Source organism: Bactrocera tryoni, chromosome 5 (assembly GCF_016617805.1).
Source record: "Bactrocera tryoni isolate S06 chromosome 5, CSIRO_BtryS06_freeze2, whole genome shotgun sequence".
Taxonomy (NCBI): domain Eukaryota; kingdom Metazoa; phylum Arthropoda; class Insecta; order Diptera; family Tephritidae; genus Bactrocera; species Bactrocera tryoni.
The window spans coordinates 57,026,475-57,052,540 of NC_052503.1; the positions used below are offsets into that span (position 1 = coordinate 57,026,475).

The 26,066-nt window shown below is 36.1% G+C and overlaps 1 protein-coding gene across 1 annotated transcript; it reads right to left on the reverse strand.

The window, feature by feature from the left end:
• Positions 1-1,822: 1,822 nt before the first annotated feature.
• LOC120776603 (tyrosine-protein phosphatase non-receptor type 23) lies at positions 1,823-9,069 on the reverse strand. The gene is made up of 12 exons (XM_040107389.1): positions 8,880-9,069; positions 7,600-8,349; positions 6,319-7,540; positions 5,264-6,225; positions 4,551-5,201; positions 3,885-4,493; positions 3,239-3,832; positions 3,047-3,175; positions 2,802-2,983; positions 2,537-2,724; positions 2,340-2,459; positions 1,823-2,275 (listed from the first exon to the last, which is right to left on the reverse strand). The coding sequence occupies exons 1-12, from the start codon at positions 8,961-8,963 to the stop codon at positions 2,163-2,165; spliced, it is 5,604 nt and encodes a 1,867-aa protein (XP_039963323.1). The 5' UTR covers positions 8,964-9,069; the 3' UTR covers positions 1,823-2,162.
• Positions 9,070-26,066: the final 16,997 nt, after the last annotated feature.

The following is a 26,066-nucleotide window of genomic DNA, read 5'->3' on the forward strand; positions in this document are numbered from 1 at the left end:
TTCCATAATTTTTAAGCGGGCAAACTAGCACCGTAATTTTTAATTTTATTGCCACTATATTTAGTTAACTAATTTCTATTTCCAAAACATTTGATATAAAACCTATAATTCCTCTTAAAAGGTGCCTATATTCAAATCAAAGTTCAGAGCATAAATGTTGAAATATTTTTGAATTCTAAAACAATTTATTCATATAATATAATATTACCTTGAAGGTTTGAAGTTATGTTATGATACTTCTCGAAATAGAGAAACGATATAATTTGTTAAGAGTATATACGTATTTTTATAAGATTTTCATTGCTATAACGCTCTCGGAATAACCGACCTTCAAGTTACGTAAACTTCCATCACAAATTTTCTAACATTGATAAAACCACAGTACAGAAAGAGCTAGTTGTTGACTTTTTACAGAAAAATGGTATTCAGTGTATATTTCCATAGTATCAGGGGAAATTGCTTCTAGTATTAACTTCTTAGTGAATAAAAGTAAAGAGTTTGTTTCAACGGCTAATATATCGTAACACTTGCCGATCCAAACTTGGTTAAATCGCCGAAAAAATAGCCCTTGGTCGGATGAAATCCGAGTCAATTCCGGTGTTCCGGTGCTAATTATATATACATACATATATATAACATATTGTCTTGGGTTTCGCCTCCGTTTCGATTTCAAATTACATTTTTAGCATTTTTGAAAGCAAAATTCATTTAATATTTGCACTTTTCTCAACGTAAAAATTAATTACGAAAAAATAACACTCAAATTTACAATTGATAGCGAGATCCTTCACCCTAAAGCAGATCTCTATATTTGACTTGCACCAAAATAGACTACTCACTGCTACTACATTTCAGAGGTGGTAGTCAGCAATAGTAATAGTACTGTTAGTGTTTTTAACGCTAAACAGAAAACACGAGATTTGGCTGATATTATTTGAAATATAAAATGTTCTCGAATATTTAAAATAAGCGTAATCCTAAATATTATAAGAACCGCTTTTATGTAAAATTAATAATTCGTTATTTGCAAAAGCATTATTATTTTTTAAACGCTTACATTAAGTACGAAGTGAGGCTGGTAACACTATTGTAGTTTTACGGAAAAATTTGGCAACGAAAGTTTACATTATTTATATAATAACACAAAAGGAGTATATGCGTAAAGTAATATTTGAAATTATTGAAATGGGTTTGTATGTGGAAAAACACGTGTGCAGAGTTCAACTTCGGAATGGTCCACTAATACAAAAATAAGAACCAAAACAATTTAAAATGTATAGATATAGATATTTATTTTTTGAACATTTATTGTTATATAAACGAAAATAATTAAACCTTTTGTATGATAATTTATTTTCACTTGAAAGCTTTACAGCTTAAATTTAATTAAGAAATAATAATAAAAATCGGTGTAAATATATAAATTGTGTCATATGCTGTATTGTAAAATAACTCGAAACTTACTCTTAAATGCTATGAAAATATGTATGCATAATATTCTTTTTGATGTCTGCTTTTAGCAACTGTCTAATTAGCTGCTAATGTTGTCGAGTTTCGAGTTAGTGAAGAACTAAAATCACTTGAGTACAGTTTATATATGTGATTCAAACTTTTTACCAAAAAACCAAACAGCTTTCGATGTATAAAATATACGAGAAATATTCGACGCAGCTGCACATACAGCGGCAAAGAATGAAACAATAAATACAATAAGAATTGTTGGAAAACCCACAAAAATGAGTTTTATTCAAATTCAGAATAGATGTCAGCTGCCTATATTTATTGCAAAAATATCAAATTGAAAATACCACTTTCTAATTTGTCATTTTTAATCTTTAAATTTATTTTGCATTCGTCGAATATGTTTATAAATATGTATGTATAATAATAGTAAATAGTTTTGAAGTTTATGTATTTGAAGTGTAACATTTGATGTTTAATAACTTCGATTATAATTAGATAATTTGTTTTTGTCGTTTTAATAAAAATACTTGGTTTTTAACAATTATTTTCATGGTTTTTTACTTTGCGTTACAAATTGCATTTTTCTTTGTTCAGTTCTAATCGATTGAATCGCAAGGGCAAAACGTAAAGCCTAAAAGCTTGCCACGATCAGTCAAAGCGGCGTCTCGCATATGCAGCAAGTGTGCGCGCCCTTATATCTACTTCATTTTCCATAACGGATCAAGCTCGTTCAGTGGATCTTTAATTTCTTCCTTCTCCTTTGAAGCAATCTGGGGTGCAATCTTCATTTGATAAGAGGTCATGATGCCGCCTGGAATGATTAAAGAAAATTGAGTACAGGCGCGTATGCTAGTATGTACACATATTTTAATTACGTTTATTGAGTACATCATGCGCATGATTGAGAACAATTTGCATTGATTGCTCCAAAGTCTCCATGTCACGCAATGCATTCTGCCGTTGCATGCATATACGGTACCAAATATCAACGACATCTGCAAAATTAATTATAATAATAAATATTAAAATATTGGGAATACTAATGCAAAACAAACTATTTCTATAATCATACTTATGAGTACTGGTCGAGCCGTTTGTAAAGCTAAGATAGCGCAAATTGCTATGGCAATAAGTTCGGATCGTTCAGAACCAGTTAAGCAATTCATTATTAATGGTGAGGTTGGTGTGTTAAATTCCAGGCAGCGTTGTTGATGCGCCTGTAAAGCGTTACGTGCAATGCCTATAGTTTGCGAAGGTAAGCTACAGAAGAGATGATTTAGTTCAGATATCAGATAACATAACTTTACTGGATATGCGATTAAAGTTAGCTTATCTACCTTTTGGTCCAAGCTTTAATTTGCAGCACAGACAAACTGATTATCGCATCAGCCCCGTGCATCGACAATTTTAGGTTATATTCCACGCAATGCGACAAAGTAGTCACTTTAACACATTTCACAGTAAAATCATCGTAATGATTATCAACTTCACATTCCTGTGGCCAGTAAGGATCCAACATCTGATAATATTTGGCATAATTTCATTACATTTTGAAAAAAAAAAAAACTTTTCTACTACTTACCTCATTTGGCGTATGCAAACAACAGACTGTACGCGCTTTTTGTGACCAAATCATAGACCAAAAATCATTGATGGTGTTTTGTTGCGGTGTTTGTGCTATTATCAGGTTCGGGCAGCCAGTCCCAAGATTCTAAAAGGATTTACCGTTACATATCTAGACTTTGTTTGAACGAATTTCCAAGTAGAGTAATACCTTGATGTATGCGGCATTTATATAATCGTCCGTGTCTTTATCCAATTTTACGCGAGCATGATCGTATGGAATACAGTCTAGGGAGCGATTCTTTTCCGGAAATAATTTAGCAATGGTTGTTGTACGTTTATTGGTCTCTTTAGCAAGTAAATCGTGTAGCTCCTTCCATTTCGCTGACAATTGGGTGTTTCCGTTAAGCATTTTCACATTGATACTCTCGATTATCTTCTCGTAACGCTCAACCTCTTTGTGGAAGTATTTCAAAATTTTGTCATCGTTAAATGGATCAAAAGGTTTTAACTGGAAGGTTGTGGAATTTGTGGAAAAATTGGAATGTTTATCTGATGGCTGTTCGTTACGCACAGAAACCGAGTCCCAATCAAAATTCGTATCGAGCGAACTTAAGTCAGAGCAAATGGAAAGGTTGTCAAAACTGGGTTTTCGTGTAGCCGGCGAATTAATAGGCGAAGCTCCGGTTTTTGCACTTGCTGGCGGTGGTGAATGCGGAGCGGTTGGAATTGTTGACACCTCTGCCTGGTTGGTTGGAGTTATTGGCGCCGCTAATGTTGTTGCAGAGTGTTTCTGAGGGCCTACCTAAAAGTGCTTTATGTGAGAAAGACTACGTAAAAGGAAAATGTTTAGTTACCTCTTCTTTTGCCTTCACTTCAACGGCCACTTGGCTACTTGGCGGACTCGCTATTATTTCTGGCTTCAATACGGGCTGCGGCAATATGGGCGGTGGTACGGCTAGCCCAGCGCTAGAAAAATCTATATCAGTCAGCAAATCAATATTGATTGACTTTTTAACGGTTTTCGCCATGGGTTTTGTCTCAACGTTGGACTGTGCTGCAGCTGTTCCAGACTTTACATCTTTTGTAGGTGGGGCGGTCTCTATATTTGGCGTCACGGCCGCTTGTGTTGCACCGAAGGAGTACTCGGAGGCGCTTTTTGTTGTTTGTGTGGCTGCTATGGAAGCAGCACCGCTTTGAATATAAGTGGAATGTTGTTGTTGGTAATTGGTTTGTTGCGGCTTTTGCTGTTGCTGCTGTTGTTGTGCCGCAGCTAGTGACTGTTGTTGATGTTGTTGTTGTTGCTGTTGCAGTTGTAAGACGTAAGGCGAGGCAATGCCTTGGCTCTGATAACCATACGGGGCGGAGTAGTAACTTAAATTAGACGATTTATCTGTGTTCGGCGCCTCGGCCGTCGATGCAATAGCCGGTGCCACAGTTTGTTTAGTATGGGATATAACGGGTGACTGAAACATGTAATAGTTGTAATTTCAGGTCTCTTGTAATTGACTAATGTAACTCACATCAAAACCAGTTGCCACGTTTATCTTGGTCGCATTCTCTGAATCAGTCGTACCAACGGTAACTGATTGTGGTGTGCTTGATGATGTATATTTCCCATAGTACTTATTATTTGCCTGTTGATAACCACTGCCGTATTCATATTGTCCCGTCTGTGGATTGTAGCTATATCCAGGATGTTTAGTGGCCGTAGAATAAGGCTGCATGTTAGTTGCAGCGTTTTGTGTAGCAGAGGTGATCTGAACTCCCGGTTGAGCTGATGCAGGAATTGGAATACTTTCACTATTGGCAACATTAACTGTGTCATTAGCATGTGGATAAAAAGATTGCTGTTGCTGCGGAGGTTGCATTTGTTGTTGTGATTGACACTGTAATTGTTGTTGTAACTGAAGCTGCTGCTGTTGTGAAAACTGCTGGTGCTGCTGCTGGAAAGTATTGTTCGGCTGGCATTGAGATGCCGCCGCACTGCTGTCTGCTGCTCCCAAATAAGGTGATTGCTGCCAATTATTCACCACATACGGCGCTTGTAGCGACAGCAGTGCTTTGCTAGGGACCGCTTGGGCAGCATCCGATTGTGTAGTTGCTACATATAAGGGATGTGACGTGGGTATGCTTAAGTTTGCTCCTGCCACTTGGGAATACGGTTGCTGAACCTAAGAAAGCAAAAGAGTGAATTACAAATAACCTTTTAAATGTTTATGATTATTGCGAATACATTAGTCATTTGATTGGTGTAGTTATTTGCTTGCTGAGGTGCCGCTGCACTGGTTATAGTTTGCGAGGTGGCAAAAGTTCCGTTGGCCGAAGATTGTGCGGCAAAGGGTTTTGTGGCATCAGTGTTAGTATTATAAGAGTATGTGTTGCTGGTAGGCCCAAGAGCCGGTGGAATGTTTGAACCTGCCGCTAAAGTTTGCTGCGTTGGCATTAAAGTACTTGCATTTGCTCCATAAGCGCTCATAGGATTTAGAGATGACGGCTGCTGTCCATAAGTAGAAGGTCCACCGACAGCTTGCTGCATCATCTGATGTTGTTGTTGTTGGAGGTACAGAAGCTGTTGTTGCTGAGCTTGTCCTATTTCGGGGGTATTATTATAGCTACCAGTTAAATTTGGTACATTTGCATTTACGTTAGCAAATTGAGAGTTTGGAGATGCTTGCAATTTGTAAGCTGGCGGAGCAATATTTTGCTGTTGTTGCTGGTACATTGGATTTGTATAACCCGCTATGTTAGGATCATAATATTGTTGTTGTTGCAAACTATATGGGGGTGGCGGTTCGTTAGGTGCTACCGCAGGTACAGCTCCGGTAGGGTTTATTACATGCGCAGTGTACGGATTACCGGAGGAACAAACAGCTTGCGTAGGATTTTCTGAACCCAGAGGATTTGGGCGAACTGGCGGTATGTATTGAGAGTTTTGATGCGCTGTGTTACTTGATATACCATCGGACATGCCGGCTGCAGCTATGCTACTTGCTGTGGTGTTTTTAGATTTCAGATAATCACGCAATTTGGGTGTTATCGATGTTGTTGTAGCAGACGGAGTTATTGTTGTGACGGCCTTCCCAGTATTTGCGGGAGGATTGGTTGTTGTGTGCTGGTTTTTCAGTCGTTGCTGACGTTCCTCTGATTGCACATCACGTGCTGCTTTCAACCGGGTCAACAATTTCTGAACATTTCCTGTAAAGAAACCGAAATTATTAGCGCCATGGATTTATTAAAAACGAAATGTCTTAGGTCTCGAAAATGAATACACTTCAAATTACTGCTTACCTGATAACTTTTTATAAAATTCCAAACCCTTTGCAGATTTGGCTAACAAATCTTCGTATACATCGTATGAGGCTGCTAGAGATGAAAAGAATGCTTCACGTTTATGCTTAACATCAGTAAGAGTTTTCAGTATTGGCGCAGCTTTGGCATAGGCTTCTGTCAACGCTTGTAAAATATTCGCTTGGGCGAGCATGTTTTGATCCAAAAGCTGTGTTAGACGTTCATGTTTGGCTAATTCACGGTCAAAGAGTAGTTGGAGACCCTCATCGCTGCCATGTGCAATTACTTTAGCGGTGATATCATCCTCATTCACTGAGATACGTAAATCAGCATGAAATTGTGATCGTTGCGCCTTCATTTCATTTGTTTTGTTTAAAATTAATTTAACATCTTTGAAAAGCTCTGTTGTGTTAAGTTCCGCACTTAATTTCGGTACAGATTGCTGTATCTCGTTTAAAGGGCGCGATAGTATTTTTAAATTATTCACATGTAACTCCATTGCATTCCTTAGAGTGTCATTAGACTCACCGGCACGCGCATGCGCTTCGGTATATTTTTGAAATTCACGCGTCAGTTCGGTTATGTGTGGATTAGGTGTTCGTTGCACGCCAATAAGCTTTTGGAATTCATTTTCTTGATTCTCTTCTTCGGCGAGAATTGTGGAAATCTCTTTAAGATTTGATTCTACATCAGTACATATCTCAGCTAATTGGGACATGGCGGAAATTAGATCCGGTATTGCTGTTTTATTTGCATTTAACTCTGCACATCGATCAATAATTCCTTGTGGAATTTTGTTGGCCTTTTCCTCATTAATATTAAGATTATCCAAGTTCAGGGAACTCATGAAACTTGCCAGCTCCGCATCTTTCTCTTCAATGCTAGAACCAAATTTACGCAATAATTTTGCTTTTTCTTCACTATATAACGAACTAGCAACATGTGCTTTCATCGGTACGAGGCGTGCAAAGATATCTTCTCCAGCTACCTCTGGGTCGGTGACGCTGAAACTTGTACCGTTTACTAAATTTGCTCCTTGTATTGCGGTTATAGAAGACAATTCCGGAACAGCTTCGTGATAGATGAACTCATTTTCGTTTTTAGCGTTTTTTCGTTTTCCTTCCACAACATCTGCTGTGAATATAAGAGATTCGTTAATTTCCTTTTGATCTGGTAAACCTTTAGACTCTTTACGAGCTTCTTCTAACTTATCCGCAGCAGCCTATAGAAAAAATTATTAGTTATTTATGTTTATTGGTTATAGTATTATCTAAAAATTACATGATAAAGTGTTACTCTTTCACCCATTTTCTGTTGCTCTTCTGCATGTTGTCCTTGATACAAATATAATATGCAGTTAAGGTAGGATATTTTAAAGCGCACATATTTCTTCCAAAGTTTAAATACAGAGCTATCAACCACTTGTGCTACTGGTCCGTCATCACCACCTGTTAGTAGGGCGGCTAATGCAGCGCCATAGTAAACAACTATTTGTGCTGTAACCTTAGCCACAATATTGGGTTTTCGATTGTCTATCAAAGATTTTTCTAAAATACATTCCTGCGCTTGAGCAAATGAAACTTGTTGCATGAAAACCAGCAATTCATTTGCCATGAAATCACCACCGCCGTTTACATTGCTATAACGTTCACGTAACTCGCCAAAAGCCCAAGCCGCGCATTGAAAATGTGTACAAGCCAATTTCATCCCGTCCACGTCTCCGCGCGTCACTGATGCACCCATTTGTGTGTGAGAAGCTGCGATGTTGAAAAGAACAGCGGCCATCTCGTAGCGCAATTCTGTAAATTCGTTTACATTGCTTTGGTATAGATCTTTCCAAGTGAAGGTGAACATGCTACGCTCAGCCAATTGGGGGAATCGGTTTTGTAACGAATGTAGTTGACAATAGTACCGCTTTAGGATTGTACATTTATCTTTACCGGGATGTAAAGCTTGGTTTCGAAGGGTTTCTAAAGCGAAAACTTCTTTGGAGTACGCCTCAGGGTCTTCTTGGTAAAATTCTGCTATGTACTAAAATAAATTAAATAATTATATTATAACTTAATGTTTCACTTCGATTGAATAAGTTAAAAATGATTATACCAAGATTTCTTTCGAATATTTTGATATTTATATTTGTATTTATTATACATAGTGAAAATGAAAGGTAAAATAATTTTAGCATTGTCGGCGCAATAAATGCACAAAGGCCAGAAACGAAACTGTTTAGTAAACTTTGCGGTAATCACAATTATGACTAGATAATGTTTTGCTGAACAATAATAAAACGTATTTAACTTGTATGACTCAGTCCTTATACCTTCACGATTTTCAATTTTCATATGCACTACCCCACCACACGGTTTCATTGTTTCTCTTTGAAAGTTTTCAACTTTGGCAACAAATATCATTGCTTTGTAGAGTAAATGGAAATTCCTAACATTTGTTTGGCCTAATCAGTAACTTTATAATTATCATAACAATGCAATTTTCGGTTAATTTGTATAAAATTTTCAACAATAAATTTTTAAACACCCTAGTATCTACCTGTATTTTCTCACCTTTTTTAGATTGGCGAAGGAAGTGCCAGATGGGCTGGTTTTTAGAACAAACCATAACATATGAAGACGCGGCACAGCCTCCATTATTAAAAAAATATTGATTTCTACCGATTTAGCAATAATATGTGGAAATTTCTGTGCTAAAATCTATATTAACAATTTTTCGACAAACTGACAATTAGGAAATAATGACTGCAGTGAAAATGCAATTTTAACCGGGTTGATTTGTGGCCAACGCAAGGTTGCAATTGTTCAGTACTAATTTGTCAGAAATTTATTGGCTTATTCTACTAATAACACTAGTTTACAGTCATTTTGAAAATTGATGTGCTGTTTCTAGTTAATTTTAGATTGCTGGAACCTAAAATGATAGCAAAAATTTCCGTAGAATTTTTGTATTGAAGTCAAGGGGTGAATGGGTCAAAATACCAGAATTTACTAAAATTACATAAATAGCTGTACGTGAAGGAAAATTTTTTGACTTAAATTCATAATCAGACCACTTTAAGTGCCCCACAGACCTCGTAGCAGATCAACTGTTTGCAACATTGAAAAAGAAAACGGCATAGAAATCATTTTCTTTTACAAAAATAACATTCTAACGAATATGCAAAAATTTTATGAGACGTACGGTTCCTTACGATAAAATTTTCTTGCCACAGTTTTTCTGCAACACTGTGTTTTTTCATAATCCAATGACTGCACTGTCAAATAAATAATTGGCTAATATATTATAGCAATCTTCTTCTTCTTAATTGCGAAGCCAGGTCCTTCTCCACTTGGTCCTTCCAACGGAGTGGAGGTCTTCCTCTTCCTCTGCTTCCCCCGGCGGGTACTGCGTCGAATACTTTCAGAGCTGGAGGTGTTTTCGTCCATCCGGACAACATGACCTAGCCAGCGTAGCCGCTGTCTTTTAATTCGCTGAACTATGTCGATGTCGTCGTATATCTCGTACAGCTCATCGTTCCATCGAATTCGCAGAACTTTTCTCTCGAAAATGGTGTAGCAATCACCTTAATAATATATGGACTTCTGCTTACTCTTGTGGAACACTTTTAACAGAATTCGTTGAGAGAGCCTAAGCATCCGGAAAGTCGATTAGCTTTGACATTGCAGTAAGTTTGTTCATTCTAGTACATTTTCATTAAGTGTCTTATTCTTTTTCCTAATTTTGTATAAAACATTCGTCGTCCTCCATCTTTAAATTCAAAATGTTGTATCTTTTGAAAAAAAACGTAAACTGCTGATTCCGTACGGAAAATGCGAAACTGGTCGCATTTTCCTTAAGCAAATGTCGTTATAGTTGCAAATGTGTAAATGATCAGCCAACACTGCTTCTACCGCCCCCTTTACCGTACGAGACCGTAGAAACGAGTCAGCTGATTGCTCTCTCACAACGCAGGGTTGCCAGTATAGCTAGACTGTAGTAATTATAAAAATTTGTCTTCAATATGTTTGAAATTTTCTTAAATTAACTCAAAATCAGAGTTGAATGCTATTATTTATAAATATAAAAACAAGTTTTAATAGTTTTATTTCAGTTTTGATATTTTATATTATATAACGTTCTCTGGTGGATTTCTACATTATAGCCCTGACAGACGAGCAAAATTAATGCGCCTTAAGCAACGCTAATGCGCATTGCAATTTTATGGTGACAGACGGCAGACTTGTGCATTTAGACAGCTGATAGTGAAATTTGTTTATTTATTTAAAGAAAAAAAGTGAAATAAATATGAATAAGATAAATTATTAATAGAAATTTTGGTAATTTTGGTAATTTTGGAAAATCAATATAAATTTTACCAAAAAATTCGTTTATTATTAACTACGTTAAAAGATAATAGAGTGAAATTAAAAGCAATATCTGATTGTAATGCGGAAAAAGTGGGCGAAAAAGTCAAGACTAATGGAAAAACGGATAGCAAACTGTGCGTTGTTTATTTTCTGCCATCTAAATATATTAAAATTTGTTTTTGTTAATATAATTGCACATAATTTAATTAGCAATATAAAACTGCTTTCCTCTGAAGTGCTGAACACATAGAGCGCGACAGACTGCAAGCGACATCTGTCAAATATTAAAATACACACGTTCTTATGGACACAGTTATGTAGTTGTGCAGCTTCCTCAATAACTGTGTATTTTAATATTTGACAGATGTCGCTTGCAGTCTGTCGCGCTCTATGTGTTCAGCACTTGATGCTGCAAACGCAAAGGAGGCGGCAGACTTCAAGCGACATCTGTCAAAAAATAGCAAAAATCGGCCATTTTTGAGCAGTGTTGCCTACTCAAATTTGGAAATTCAGCTAAATGCACGAAATTCTTGTGCAAACTTGCATTAACATGGGTCAAATGCGCAAGTAAATGTAAATTAAGCCCGCTAAAGCATATTAGCGCTGTCGTCTGTCAGGGCTACAGGGGTAGGCTCACGCTCCGAACACAAAGAGAGCGACACGACATGGCAGCACAGGCAAACAGTGAACTGTAAATGACGTCGTGAATCCTTCTACATGAACATTTGTAAGAAGGCATAACAATGGCCGGCATATACACAAAACAACACAGTTGTCCATTTTGTATGTACACAACTAATACCTTTCACTTCAATGAAATTGTAATATTTTGTTCAAAGTGAAATTTTTAATGCAAAAAATAGGTAAATATTTTTGTTTTAAATTATTAATTGTTATTACAAATGATATAATAAAGCTATTTTATGCTTTTATTTGTAAAATAACGTCAGGTTTGCCATCACTCCTCTCTACTGTCAACTCTACTGTCGTTGGCAAATATAAAAATATTTTCAAGTTAGCGAGAGCGACAACTGACGGCCTGCAGTCGTGTAGGTGTCTAAATAACTGTGTCCATAAGATCGTGTGTATTTTAATATTTGACAGATGTTGCTTGAAGTCTGTCGCGGTCTATGTGTTCAGCACTTCAACTTTTGATAAATTTTGTTCGCTACGGGCGGCAACTAAAGAAGGGAGGAGCGGAATTCGCTGTTTCTGCTATAATTACAGTCATGGACAGAGAAATAGCACACTTCGAGGATGTAATAAAAAGACGTGTATTTTCGATATAAACAGAAATCCATTTTTATTTTTTCATTAGCATCACATAAAGCAAGAAATAAGTGAGTTATTTACAAACAATTAAAAAGTTTTATTCAATAGTTCTTTAAAAAAATAAAAGTTTCCCATTGCGTTCTTAGGTCTGGACAAAGAAATAGCACAGTAGGCCGGTTCTGCGGAAATTAAATAAATGTATTAGAAATCTAATAAATATTATAGCGTTTAAGCACTTACAACGTTACTATTTTGATGTGTGCCCACAATTTTTCAAAATTGATATGTCGTATCAGCTGATTCGGGCTGCGGGCTTACGTTGTTCGCTGTTTCTGCTATTAGATGTACGTTCTCTGGCTTCTATGTCTTTATTCATTCTCTGGTTTAGGTTACAGTCCATGCTTAATAACTTATAATGAAAATAGCACAGCCTGGCGACGAAATTGTATTGGTGTTAGAGGCCTTTTTTTAGCTATCAACCGATAGATGTACCAAAATTAAGTTTTCTTAATATGTTATGCGTGTATTAGAATGATTTTATGTTGCTTATTTGTAAGAAGTAAAGAAGGGCTAAATTCAGGTACAACCGAACATTTTATACTCTTGCAAGTTGCAAGAATCAATGCTAGGGAAATACTTTAAGGTATAAAACCAATCATATAAGAAAAGTCAGCTGTATGTTCGAAAATCCTGTATTAGTTATTATATGGTATAGGGGCTAGGTAAAGTTTTCGCTCAAATTTATCTATTTAAGGCTCAAAGGTACACTGTTATGAATAAAACACACTCTCTTATTTGCTCTGGGATAACTTACATATTGGCCGATACATATATGCGGTGCAAAGTCACCCAGAAGTTAAGCATATGGTATATATTTTAACAGAGAAGATTTGCAGAATACATAAACTTCAGATTGTGTTCTCTGTGGGCGGAAATAGTACCGTCGGTACGTTTAGTTGCCGCAAGGGATCTCGCCTCACGCGTTCGGCGACATCTCGATCGAAAGGGACTTCGTTCGAGAACGCTAAAATACCTTTGCCCCAAATATTTTATTTAATGTTTGCTACGCATCGCACTGGTCAAATGGAACATCAGGAGGCGACAGATAAAATTGGTGGCTTTGACAAAAAGGTACAAATCGAAGAAAGCAAATATGGAAAAAGAAAATTTAATAAAGGTAAAATTAAAAATTTACAATTTAGATAATTACTTATATGTTTTTCTCATTTCAGGCAGTAGGTGGAAGGTCACTGGTTGTTGGGGATGATTGAAGATGGCAATGACGACCTGCGGCTGGAAGCATGTACAGAAAATTTCAGGGCTGCGGACAATCCATTTGTGGCGGAAGATGGGACACATACGCAGCGAATATAATCCCAGTTTTGTTTCGCTTCTACTTTTATATTTGGCGAAGCAAATAAGCAAGTTTTTTGGTGCCGTCAGTGATTAATCAGTTTTTTATTTAAAATAATTCGTTTTTTTATTAAAAAAAATAAATAAATAAAATGAGTGCCAATCAATCAGGTATGTTATCAAATATTTTTAAATTTTTAAATTTTTAAAATTTTGATTAAGTATTCTCTGTAGATTTCGATGAACCTTCCACCAGCCGCAGTTTACGTAGAAGTACAACAAATGTTCTCACCGTGGGAGAAGAGGGCTTAATTTAAAGCAGAAAATTGTGCCGTACACATAAAACGCCCATGATACCAACTCTAATGGGGCATAATACGGTGGTTCCTTCAGATGCCTTAAAGGTAAATGCCATTCACTGGCTGCTATATCGAGGGCCATACCATTTGCCACAAATATTTTACCTTATTTTCGCCGTTGGTTAGCACTGGTGCCAAACGGAAGTGCGAAAAATAGTTTTATCGCCATTTTATCAACAGCTACCATTTGTGATTCGTAAAGTTATTGCCGGGAAGCCGTTCTCTTATTCCAAATAGAAATAAAAAATTGGCGGTCCCGGAAAAATTGTCCAAATAACCAAGAGTAAATTTGGAAAAAGAAAGTACATATAATAAATAAAATTTAATTTAATTTTTTTAAATTTTTTTTTTATTTTATTTATTTATTTTTTTATTTTTATATAAAATTTTACGTACTCACTTATTTTTTATATTTCATAGAGTTGAAGGTCACTGGGTACTGGGTATAGTAGGGGATGGGAGCAGTGCGCAGCTAGCTAGGGGCTAGGCGGGGGAGTGCCGCGGGACTCTCAAGCACAGGGGCCTTCGAATTCTTACTAGAAATCTCAATCAAACTGAACCTTTGGAAATTTCTCCCATTTTCAAAATAAGTATGACAGGTTGCAACCCCACTTTAATCATGACAACTCAGTTCAGAGAAATTCAAAAGTTATGCCTAGGAAACTCCCCTCAATTCTTTCTGTAGGTTGGCATAGTTGTCAATTTGACGGATAGTAATATGTGCGTTTTATTATTCGTCGATATGCGTTTTATTGTGAATTCGAGTTAAGATTTTTTCGAAAACGGTTACAAAAATAATGCTGTATCAGGAGTAAGTAAACTAATGTAATTAAACTTTTTTGTACTGATCAATATAGTGGTTAAATTTTATTTGCTTTTACCACTCATCAAGTCCGTTAAGTCAATAAATCGTGTCATTGTAGTACAACGCGAAATGTTGTGAAAAAATGCAGGTCTCCTGCAAAAGGTACATTAACTCAGGTCTGCCGTAAAACTTCGTTATTTTGAGAGTATTAAAAAAAATGAGAAATTTCGAGTTTGTGTTGTTTTGCGAATTCATGCACAGTGTATTAGCAACATTAATTATGCAGCCAAGACTTTACAAAAAATGCAACCTTCAATTTGGGCGAGACAAATAAAGTTTTAGCAGAGACCAACGCAAAGTTGCAAAATTATTGAAATTATTTCGAATTATTCAAGTGCAAAGCCCTGCAAGAAAATATGGTATTGATACCCAATTTTAAGAAAAAAGGCAAAGAAAAGTTAAAAAACACTTTGATGAAATAGCAGCTGATAACCGATTTCCAAATCGATAAAAAATATTTATGATTTTCTAATACCAACATTTTTGTTACAAGTAAAGCAACTTCATTACTCAGAAATTTTCAGATACAATAAGCCCTAGTTTTTCACTTCAATTTATTAATATTTACCACCCAGTTTTACCTCAACTAACTCAAGCATAGAGTGTTACCCAATTATGTAAGGTAATAATGAACAAAATATATAACGGAAGTTTTTACAGCAATGTTATTATTCTTTACCACCTACACCAAATATTAATTGAACCATAGCGATCGCGAAAATAACTTGTCATCCCAGACGTTACACATACCCAAAGGATTGAATCGCAGTGGCGTGTAATGAAAAGATTTTTAAAAGATAACTATAGCAATGAATATTTCGTTGCTATGATAATAGAATGTCTGTGTCGGAAAACTATCAAAAAAAAAATGAAGATCCGTTTATAAATAAAACTTGGTTCCAATAAAGCACACCTATAAACCATAAATTTGTTTTTGTTTTAAAATATTAAAAAATTAATATGCAGGAACATTATTGTGAAGTCATAACAAGTGAAAAGTGGAGAGGTCATTCAAAATGTAAAAATTAGTAAGTTAAAGGTAGTGAATTTTTTAACTTTAAATGCAAATATCTTAAAAAGTCAGCGGCAAATATATATATTTTTTCGTGATCGAGAGAACGTCCTCTTTCCACTGATATCAATTTTAGCCCCGAAATCGGGGGATGTTATTCTAAAATTTACCCAATAAAATTTGCACTTATCTGTTCACTAGGTTCAATATCCAAATTAAATGTTCCAGTGTTCCTGGTATGTCGCAAAACCAAACTATAAAGCTATCACTAATTAAGACTAAAAGTTTTCTCAAATATTGTGGGACTACAGAAAAGCACGTCACTTCACTCCGACTCTCACTGAGTATGTCAACTTTTTAGTTAGGCTTATGGAATTGGCACTGTGTTGATTTCACTTTCATTTTTCACTTGGTATTTGGAGGCATTTAAAGTAAAGTGGAGGTATTATAAGTCACTCATAATTCCCGTCCTGCTATATGGTGCAGAGGCTTGGACGATGTCAACAACGGATGAGTCGACGTAGCGAGTTTTCGAGAGAAAAGTTCTGCGAAAGATTTATGGTCCTTTGCGCGTTAGCCACGGCGAATACCGCATTCGATGGAACGATGAGCTGTACGAGATATTCGACGACATCGACATAGTTCAGCGAATTAAAAGACAGCGGCTACGCTGGCTAGGTCATGTTGTCCGAATGGACGAAAACACTCCAGCTCTGAAAGTATTCGACGCTGTACCCGCCGGGGGAAGCAGAGGAAGAGGAAGACCTCCACTCCGTTGGAAGGACCAGGTGGGTAATTACCTGGCTGCGTTTGGAATATCCAATTGGCGTCACGTATCGAAAAGAAGAAACGACTGGCGCGCTGTTGTTAACTCGGCTATAATCGCGTAAGCGGTGTCTGCGCCAATTAAGAAGAAGATTTGGAGGTATACTAACGTGCACTTTTAGTTAAGCTCTTAAAAAATCCAATATTAAAAAAAATTGCATAAACAATTTGAGCAATAATTTTATTTCGCAGGCAATAATTTAATTAAATATTTTTAATAAATTTTATTTCCAATTATTCGTTTATAAGTTCCGATAAAAACTACCACAAGAATTGACGATGAAAATATGTATGTACGCGCATACATGTATAAATCGTGTGAGCGTGCACCTCGGGACTGTTTGGGACGATGTTCTCTTCGGCGTTGGACCTGATTCCTGTGTTGTTTGTGCCGATGACTGGTGCGCGTTGTCGACGGATTGGCTCGGCGAGGGAATCGATAAAACAACATGTGAAGCTTGGTGCGGCGATAGGTGTAGCAGATTACGGACCTCACAGTTTAAGTTTTTGGTTTGCATGTATGGATTGTAGAACTGTTGTATTTCGAGTTAAAACGAGTTAATTTGTTGGTTGATTTTATTTACGCGCTTGATTTCGCATTGGTTTCTGTAACCTGTTCTTCGGTATTCGGAAGCAAACTCAATTGTTCTAGTGGTCGAGTTAGTATGCCAGTTTGAGTTCGTACATCTACTACTCTTATATGACCATCTCGTCTCCGAGGGACATTTTCAATACGTCCTACTTGCCATACGGTTGGGGGAAGGCATTCGTTCTGTATGATAACGTATTCTCCTGCACTGGGTTCCCTTTGGATCGTTTTCCAACGATGCCTCTTATAGATATCTTTGAGGTAATCGTGAGGTAGTGTGGTAAACTCCTGCTAATTGAATTTATGATTGCCTGCCGTTTTCTTTAAATGGGACTTAAAGCTATTTGCTGCTAATCCCCAGAGTCCGCCCATGTGAGGAGAACATGGAGGTATGAACTGCCAATCGATCCTTTGGGGGGCTTATTTTTTAATGTTCTTTGATGAAATTTATAAATTTTACAAATTTTTTTTTGTGGCTTGTCGTTCATTGTTTTTGATAGAAATCCTCGTCGTCCGACAAATCGTGAAAATGCTGCGAGAAAATCCGCAGTAGTCAGATCCGAACATAGCTCGAGGTGTATTGCCTTTGCCGTAAAACATGCAAAGACAGCCAAATACCCTTTTCTGAATGAGGAAGACCTTAACATAGAGGCCTTTATCTAATCAGGTCCAGAAAAATAAACCCCAGTAATAATAAAGGGAAGAGCAAAATTGCAGCGTACAGCTACGATAACCTCTGTGCACACTATATATTTCTACAAGGTTTATTAATTACACATAAAAATCGTCTTTTTGATTTGTGCCTTTAGTCGCGGTATATACAATTCTTTTCGGGCCATTTTTTGCATTCGCTGGTGAAGATATGTATATTAGAAATTAATGAATAAAGGCGGGGATGCCGTTTGCAATTGTACTGTTTCTTTTAAAACTAACTGCTGTTTCTTTTTTTGTTTCGCTTTTACTTTTAAATTCGGCGACGGAAATAAACAAGTTTTCAAATCCCATCAGTGATGAATTATATTTAAAATAATTCGTTTTTATTTATTAAAAAGAACAAAAAAAAACAAGTAAGAAAGCGCTAAGTTCGGGTGCAACCGAATATTTTATAATCTTGCAACTTGCAGGAATCAAAGCCAGGGAAATACCTCACGATGTAAAACGTCAACCGGAGGATCGTAATTTAAGCAATTTTATATATATTTATGTACATTAGAGTGATTCAAAAACAAAATTTTTTTTTTTTTGTTTCATACTTGGAAATATAGGTTCCTAGACACCTCTAACAAAGCCTCTCCAAACATGAGTTTTTAATTGTAACGGGAAGGTCCTCCTACATACAGTTTTCTATTTTTTCTTATTATCAGATAGATAAATTTATATCTCGCTTCCAACTACTTGAAAAAATATCTTGTCCATTTGGTTTTGTATGAAATTGAATGCTCTACAAAAAAGGTCTATCATGATTTTTTCGTAAACCCAAACGTTTAAAAGATATTAACAGTTAAAGTTTGATTATTTTTGGGAAAATTTTTTATTTCTTATGAATATTATAACTCAATAAAAAAAATTATTATGAATTCATTTCCGAGTACCAAACGAAAAAAAAAATTTTTTTGAATCACTCTAATATACATTCATAATTTTATATATACATATATAATTTTAAATATATGTACATATGTACATACTATGTACATATACATATATTCGGCATAAGATTTATTAGTAAAACCAAAATCATTATACATAGTCATTATACAAAAGCAGCCGGATGTTTGAAAATCCTGGTAATGGTTATATGGAGGCTAGGTCAAGTTTTCACCCAAGTGTATCCCCATGTACCCACAATAATAAAAGATAAAGTCACCAAGAAGTTCGAAAATTTTTATGTTACGTATATGGGGGTTCAAGAAAGTATATCGGGTCAATACTCAATACCCATTTTGGATGCACAGAATTACTACTGCAGAAAAAGGATTCTGTCTGAATTTCTGTTGCATATCGCACATATTGACCGATATTTTCGAATAAAAGTCAACAATAGGTACTGGGGTCCATATATTCGGTACCTAGGGCCATGAACAGTTTTGGTTGGATTTAAAGAATTTGTTGTCATAAGGTGGCATACACTGAAGGCATTATTCGTGCAAAGTTTAATCCTATTATATCAATTGCTTCTTGATTTGTGTTCTGGAAAGTTAAAGAATCAAGTGGAATTTAAAATTGTGCTATATGGGAAGTAGGCGTGGTTATTGTCCAATTTCGCTCATTTTCACAGTGTGATATAAGGATATGAAAGACATGCCACGTACAAATTTTGTCGAAATCGGTTGGTCGGGGCCCGAGATATAGGATTCCAATTTTTACATCGGCCCCTATAAAGCTTTGTCATACTATCCTGGCCCCGTATTTACATATGTAGTTATTGATTTATCGCACTTTTAGTAGTTTTGAACAATACCGTTATTTCATTCATTTTTGCACTATCGATAGTCCTGTAATATTCGCGCTGGGCGAATTTGGTTGTTGTAGCTTTAGTGGTTTAGGAGATATGCACATTAAGCATATTAGAGGGCGGGGCCACGCCCATATTATCAAAATTTCCCCTGTGCCAAATTACAATTTTATATCTTAGATTAGTGCTTAGTTATGTCACTTTATATGTTTTGTTAATGGCGATTTGTGGACGTGGCAGTAGTCCGACTACGAACTTGAATTTTGTTTTGTACTAAGGAATCTCTATACCAAGTTTCATCAAAATATCTCAATTTGTACTCAAGTTTACCGGATTTCAACTTTTGTCGTCATCCTGATCATTTATATATACAACCCTATCTCTATCTCGATTAGTTTAAGGTGATACGTACAACCATTAGGTGAACAAAACTATAATACTCTATAGCAACTGGTTGCATGAGTATAAAAAAGGAAATTAATGCATATCAATCCCGGTAAGTATTCTCTATAGAGTTGTGGAAAGGTTTAACACAAGGGAAGGGAAATCTTTAGAATACCGTCCCAGCATTTCGGGAATAAAATGGGTATGGTCGGATAGATGAGATTCTCCAGATCAAGAAAATATATATGAAACCCCAGGAAACTTATAGTTTTCGATATATTTGCGTTTAAAGTTGAAAATTATTTTGCACTTTTATATCTACTAACACATCACTAATTCGTTTGTACACATTTATTTTATATAATATAGTGCAAAAATTATTTTAATTCAAAATGTAACTTATTGTTCAATTCTGCTTATTTAAGAATAACGATTGAGTTAAAAACTGTCAAATAATCAGTGTTACCTTATCGACATATTTCGTAAATGAACTGAAAGAAATAAAGTAAACAGATTATACCCTAAATACGGGAATCAACGACCAATAAAAATAAAATATAAAGAAATTATTCCAGTTTAATAAAACAAACCTGTGTTATGGTTTGTATATAAACTTTATTGCCTCCAATAATTTTATGAATGGATCCTCATATTGGTTGGCCACATTTTTTCGACAAACGTATTCGAGAATCAAATTCGCGAAGTTTCCGGGATTATTGTATTATTCCTCGCAAAAAATCGTTTGATTACTTTTCACTGGAATTCTATGCGTTGCATATGCGTACCATCTTCCGCCACAAATGGATTGCCCGGATCACTGTGGTTTACTCGTCGGGTATGAGTACCTCCGAAGACCTGAAATTTTCTGGACATACCTCCAGCCCCAGGTCGTCGCTGCCATCTTCAACCATCCCCAACAACCAGTGACCTTCCACCTCCTGATGATAAGTAATTATCTAATATTGTAAATTTTTAATCTTACCTTTATTTAATTTTCTCTTCATAAATTTGCTTTCGTCTATTTTTATAGGGCCACCAATTTTACTTGCTGCCTCCTTATGTTCCACTTGGTATAATACTACCCCTTCGCGGCAGTAGTTGTACCATTTATTATTAATATTTTGGCAATATTCCACATGTCCTTAAGTTCCGACACGTTTAATTTATTTGTTCTACGATAATTGTAAAGAAATATTAAACAAATAATTTAAATATCAAATGCAAATTTAATTTAACATACTCGTACCTGATGAATAAGAACTCAAATTTAAGCACACTCTTGAATTTTATTTGCAAAATACGAAATAATTAACGAAGGGACAAAAAAAGCAACGGTACCTTGCTTCAAAAGTAGCGGTAGTAATATCCGTTAGAGAACATAGATCTTAGAGAAGATGTTATACTCTTTATGACATTGCTTCTTCTTCGCCTAATAAAACGCCATTACGATTCAATTCTTTGTGTGTGTGTCCCGTCTGGGGCGACAAAGGGAATTTCGGGATCGCTGTGATTTATCCTTCGGTGCTCATACCCAGGATCGGAAAGCCCAATTATATGTCGGTCAGTTCCGCCACGTGCTTCTTTATAATTGGTATGAGCACCTCAGCAGATCTGACGTTCTCGGAACATACTTCCAACTTTAAGTCCTCGCTCCCATCCTCTACCATACCCAGTACCCAGTGACCTTCAATTTTCCTGCCTGAAATATGAAAAAATAAGTGAGTACGTAAAATTTTATATATATAAGTGTTATTATCTTTGTTATACTTCCGTTTTCCAAATTTACTTTCGTCTATCTGGACAATTTTTTCGAGACCGCCAATTTTCCCGATAGTCTTCTAATGGTCTATTTGGAATAAAATAACGGCTTCCCGGCAATAACTATACCAATCACAAATGGTAGCTGTTGATAAAATGGATATAAAACTATTTTTCGCACTTCCGTTTGGCACCAGTGCGAGGCGTAGGCGAACATAAGGTAAAATATTTGTGGCTATGGTATTTTCACATTCTCAAAGCAGGTACCTTTGGCCTTCGATATAACAGCCAGCGAACGGCATTTACCTTTATGGCATCAACGAACCCACCGTATTATTCCCCACTAGTGTTGGGATCATGGGCGTTTTATGTGTACCGAACAATTTTCTGCTTAAAATTAAGCCCTCTTCTTCCGCAAATGTAATACACTTCTTCCTTGTGCTAAACATTTACACAACTCTAGTGATTTATATATTTGAACGGCTTTGGCGTGGTTTAGTTTTGGTTTCGAGTCGTTTTTTTCTCTATTCCGATGATTGTTTGCATGTTAAATTCATAAAACCATGTCTCATCGGTAGTTGTAATGCTCTCCATGAATGTGGATTGAATTCACACGATCAAGCATATTTGGACATGCTTCTGTTTATGGTACTCTTTTTGAAAAAAAATTCAGCTTTATAGAAATGAGTCGAGCAAGAACGTATTTCATACCCAAAATATACACTAAAATCATTTAAACAGACTCGCGAGAGATGTCGAGCTCTCTTGCCATCTCTCTAACAATTGCCTGATGATTTTCATCAGTTGAAGAGGTCGAAGTTCGAGGCACGTTTTCAACGATCTCTCGACCGTCTTTGCAGGACTTGTACCACTCGTAGGCTTGTGTTTTTGATAAAAGTGAATCACCGTAAGCCTATTCCAACATTCGCAACGATTCCGCACGCGAAATTTCGTTAGAAATACAAAATTTGATACAAATTCTTTGCTCGATATTTTTATCTATTTAATGATTTAAGAAGCTGCTGTAAACAAACTGGTTGACAGATCACGCTCATAATTGGCATAGTAATTAAGAACAGTCCCACCTATTTTTTTTCTTCTTCTTCTTAATTAGCGTAGACACCGCTTACGCGATTATAGCCGAGTTAACAACAGCGCGCCAGTCGTTTCTTTTTTTCGTATTATTAAGTATTTGAGTTAAGCTTATTTGACAATGAAATTATAAACACTTCTTGTAAAGAATATTTAGTTGAAAACTTTTTAACATAAACAAGCGCTTCATTTAATAATCTCTGGAACATATAAAGTAGTACAATTCATGCGAACAATATTTGAACTTAGAGGCAAGGTTACGATTGAAGTTCAATAGCTAATAACTTGAGGGGCCGCCTTTAGCTTTAATGACTCCTTTAATACGGTCAGGTATAGAGTTAATTAGATTATCTAAAATTTAAATTAAAGAGCTGTTCCAAACTCGTTCAACATGAGTCCAGAGTTCTCTGTTGTTTCTCTTTGAGCAATTAACAGTTTTTTAACAATCGCCCATAAATTTTCAATAAGATTTATATCGGATGACTGAGCTGGCCTCTTCATCACCCGAATTCCGTTATTTTCCAACTAAGAGTTTGTAATGCGGACGGTATGTTTAGGGTCGGGTTCACCGGGTTCACATCTAAAAATCTCGAAGCTAGGGATAAGAGAATCCTCTAAAATGCTAATATAATCCGTAGCTCTTATTATTCCGTTAAATCGACGCAGTTTTCCTACCTTTCCGCTACAGAAACAACTTCACCTCCGAATTTAAGTGTGCGCAGCATATTCCTATCCGTGGGACCGCATCGTTTGCCATACTATTTTCGATTTGTCAGACCGAATCTCACTTGTTCAGTTTTTGTGTTCTTTCGCAAATTTCATTATACCCTGTTTGTTTTTCGCTGACAAGTACGGTGTTTTAATCATTGATCTTGCATGCATATTGTAACTTTTCAGCGAATTTAGAATTTTATTGTTGCACACTCTAGTGCCTGAAGAACATTTTGTTAGCCTCCACTCCATTTTTAGCTGCCTCAGTCATGATAATACGCCGTACAACCCTTTCTGTTTCAGGAGTGAGCTGTTTAGGCATGCCTAGCTGTTTGGGTGGTTTATTAATATTGTAATTTTTTTTATTTTTGCTGATGACACCAGTTGAAATTTTATGTTTTTGTGCAGTCGCTCTAACTGAAAGCCCCTCTGAATGTCCGAACATACAGCTTTTCCCAAAAATAGGTTCAGTTTCTTATGCATGTCTGAAAATTGAGCAATTTTGATAAATGACCAATTTTTTGATCTTTAATTTTTATTACTCTGAAATTTTATATAAAACCAAAATCTGTTTCATTTCTTATTTGAAAGGTGGCAATAAAAGCTTTAATTTGATACCGGTTTGAAGTCAGTTTTAAGAGAGTTATGCTCATTTTTGTGGAGTGCTAGAATAGATGTAGAATAAAAAAAAAATTGAAGATACTATTTTATAACACAGGCATATTTTATTGCATTCTACAGAAAAATTACAAATTATCAGTCATTTACCAATAAGTTCATTGCTTCCTTTGATAATTTCAGGTGTTTCTTCTCTTTCAGTATTCTCCTACTTGTGATTGCGGGATCAGAATTGGCGAGCAGATAAAGTAATATGTCTTCACAATTGTCTTTTCTTGATGTTTTCCTCGCATGGTAAAGCCTTGTGTTTCTGAAGTCCTTGTTTCCGGCTTCCAATGCTTCTTCTGATAGTTGCCCAATGGGGACCAAAAATGAACGAATTATTTCAGCTCCATGAATAAGAACCTTGTGGACAGTTGGTGGCATATAATGGAACGAATATTTCTTTACATAGAGACCAGCAGTTTCTTTTCCGTACTTAGAGAACTTATCGCAGTCTATCTTATATCCAGAAGTCATAGCTTGAAGAATACTAGAAAACCTACTTATAAGTTCGGTATCTACTCCTGCGGCCAGAGCGGTTTCCTCAGGATCACTAAAGAATTTCCTTGCTGTGTTACCGTCATTAGTTGTTCCACTTCCTTGTTTCACAACATCGACAGTTATTTGGAGCTGATCTTTTAGATTTTGTTGAACTTCCTTTTTTCTTTGATCTCTAATAGTCTTCTCATCTTCACTGAGCTTAGTTCTCTTTGTTTCCCCTGCCTTGCGCACAGTGAATTGATAAGCAATGTTCAGTAGGGTTTCCATAAATCTCATTCTACAATGTAATGTTGATAATCCAAATCTATAAGCTTCCTGACTGGGTGTCCTTTTAACAATTTTGTCCAACTGATTCATTTCACTGGGCTTTGCGTGGCAAATGTAACACGTTGCTGCGGACTTGTTATCTGAAAAAGAATTACAGACTTTTCCATCAACCAATGTTTCCTCCAATTTATGTTCTACTTTAAATTGTAATCCGCTTATGTTGATAATCGTTTCGTGTATACTATTTATTTGTTCTTTCATGAGATCGTCCTGTTGCTTTGTATACTCTGCAGTCTCCTTAGCATATTCAAACTTGATTGGTCTGCAATATCTGGTTGATGATGGTGTTGGATTCTCCCATACTTGTTCTTTATTGCATGAAAGAACTAAAGGAACCATAGATATAGTGAACAAGCTACTATCAGTTGCTGTATTGTCAGTAAAGTTTTGTTTATACTGGCTATGCCCTGAAGATCCATCCATACCCCATTTGCTAATCAATAACATTAATTTCTCTGCATATGCTTGAAGGTGGTCAATTGATTGGGATTGCAGTATTCTATTCGCGGTGTGATCCAAAAGAGATTGTAGTTTGACTGAAGCAGACTTTTCAGTTACCTCGACATCCTCTGGATAACATTTCTTTTTCTCCTCTAAAAGTTTTCTGTAACTAGGAAGGTAATTGTATTTTTCATGATATTCTTTTAACTTTTGCCACTGATAAACGCTGAGTTTCATGTCCATGAAGAAAGCCAAAGCTGCCTTTATATCCCCTTCTTCCTCTTTTCTCAATTCTTCAGCTGTGTATTTAATTAAATCTGCAGAAACCTCTTCTGTTTCCATTAGTTCCATACTTCTTTTCTTCTTTGTTTTCTCACAGCATTATGTAAATTCCTTAGGCTCGGGTTTTCGTTTTGAAGTAGTTGGATGATTTCCAACTTCAATATAGCCCTCTTGAATCCAGTCCGTAGCTCCAAGCCGTTCATACATCCTGTTAAACTCTTGAAGACGTGTATTGTACTTATTGACAAACTTTTTATACTCTCGCAACAAAGTTGCTAAGGAGAGTATAATAGTTTTGTTCACATAACGGTTGTTTGTAAGTCCTAAAACTAAAAGAGTCAGATATAGAGTTATATATACCAACGTGATCAGCGTGACGAGTAGAGTTGAAATCCGGATGTCTGTCTGTCCGTCCGTCCGTCCGTCCGTGCAAGCTGTAACTTGAGTAAAAATTGAGATATCATGATGAAACTTAGTACACGTATTTCTTGGCTCCATAAGAAA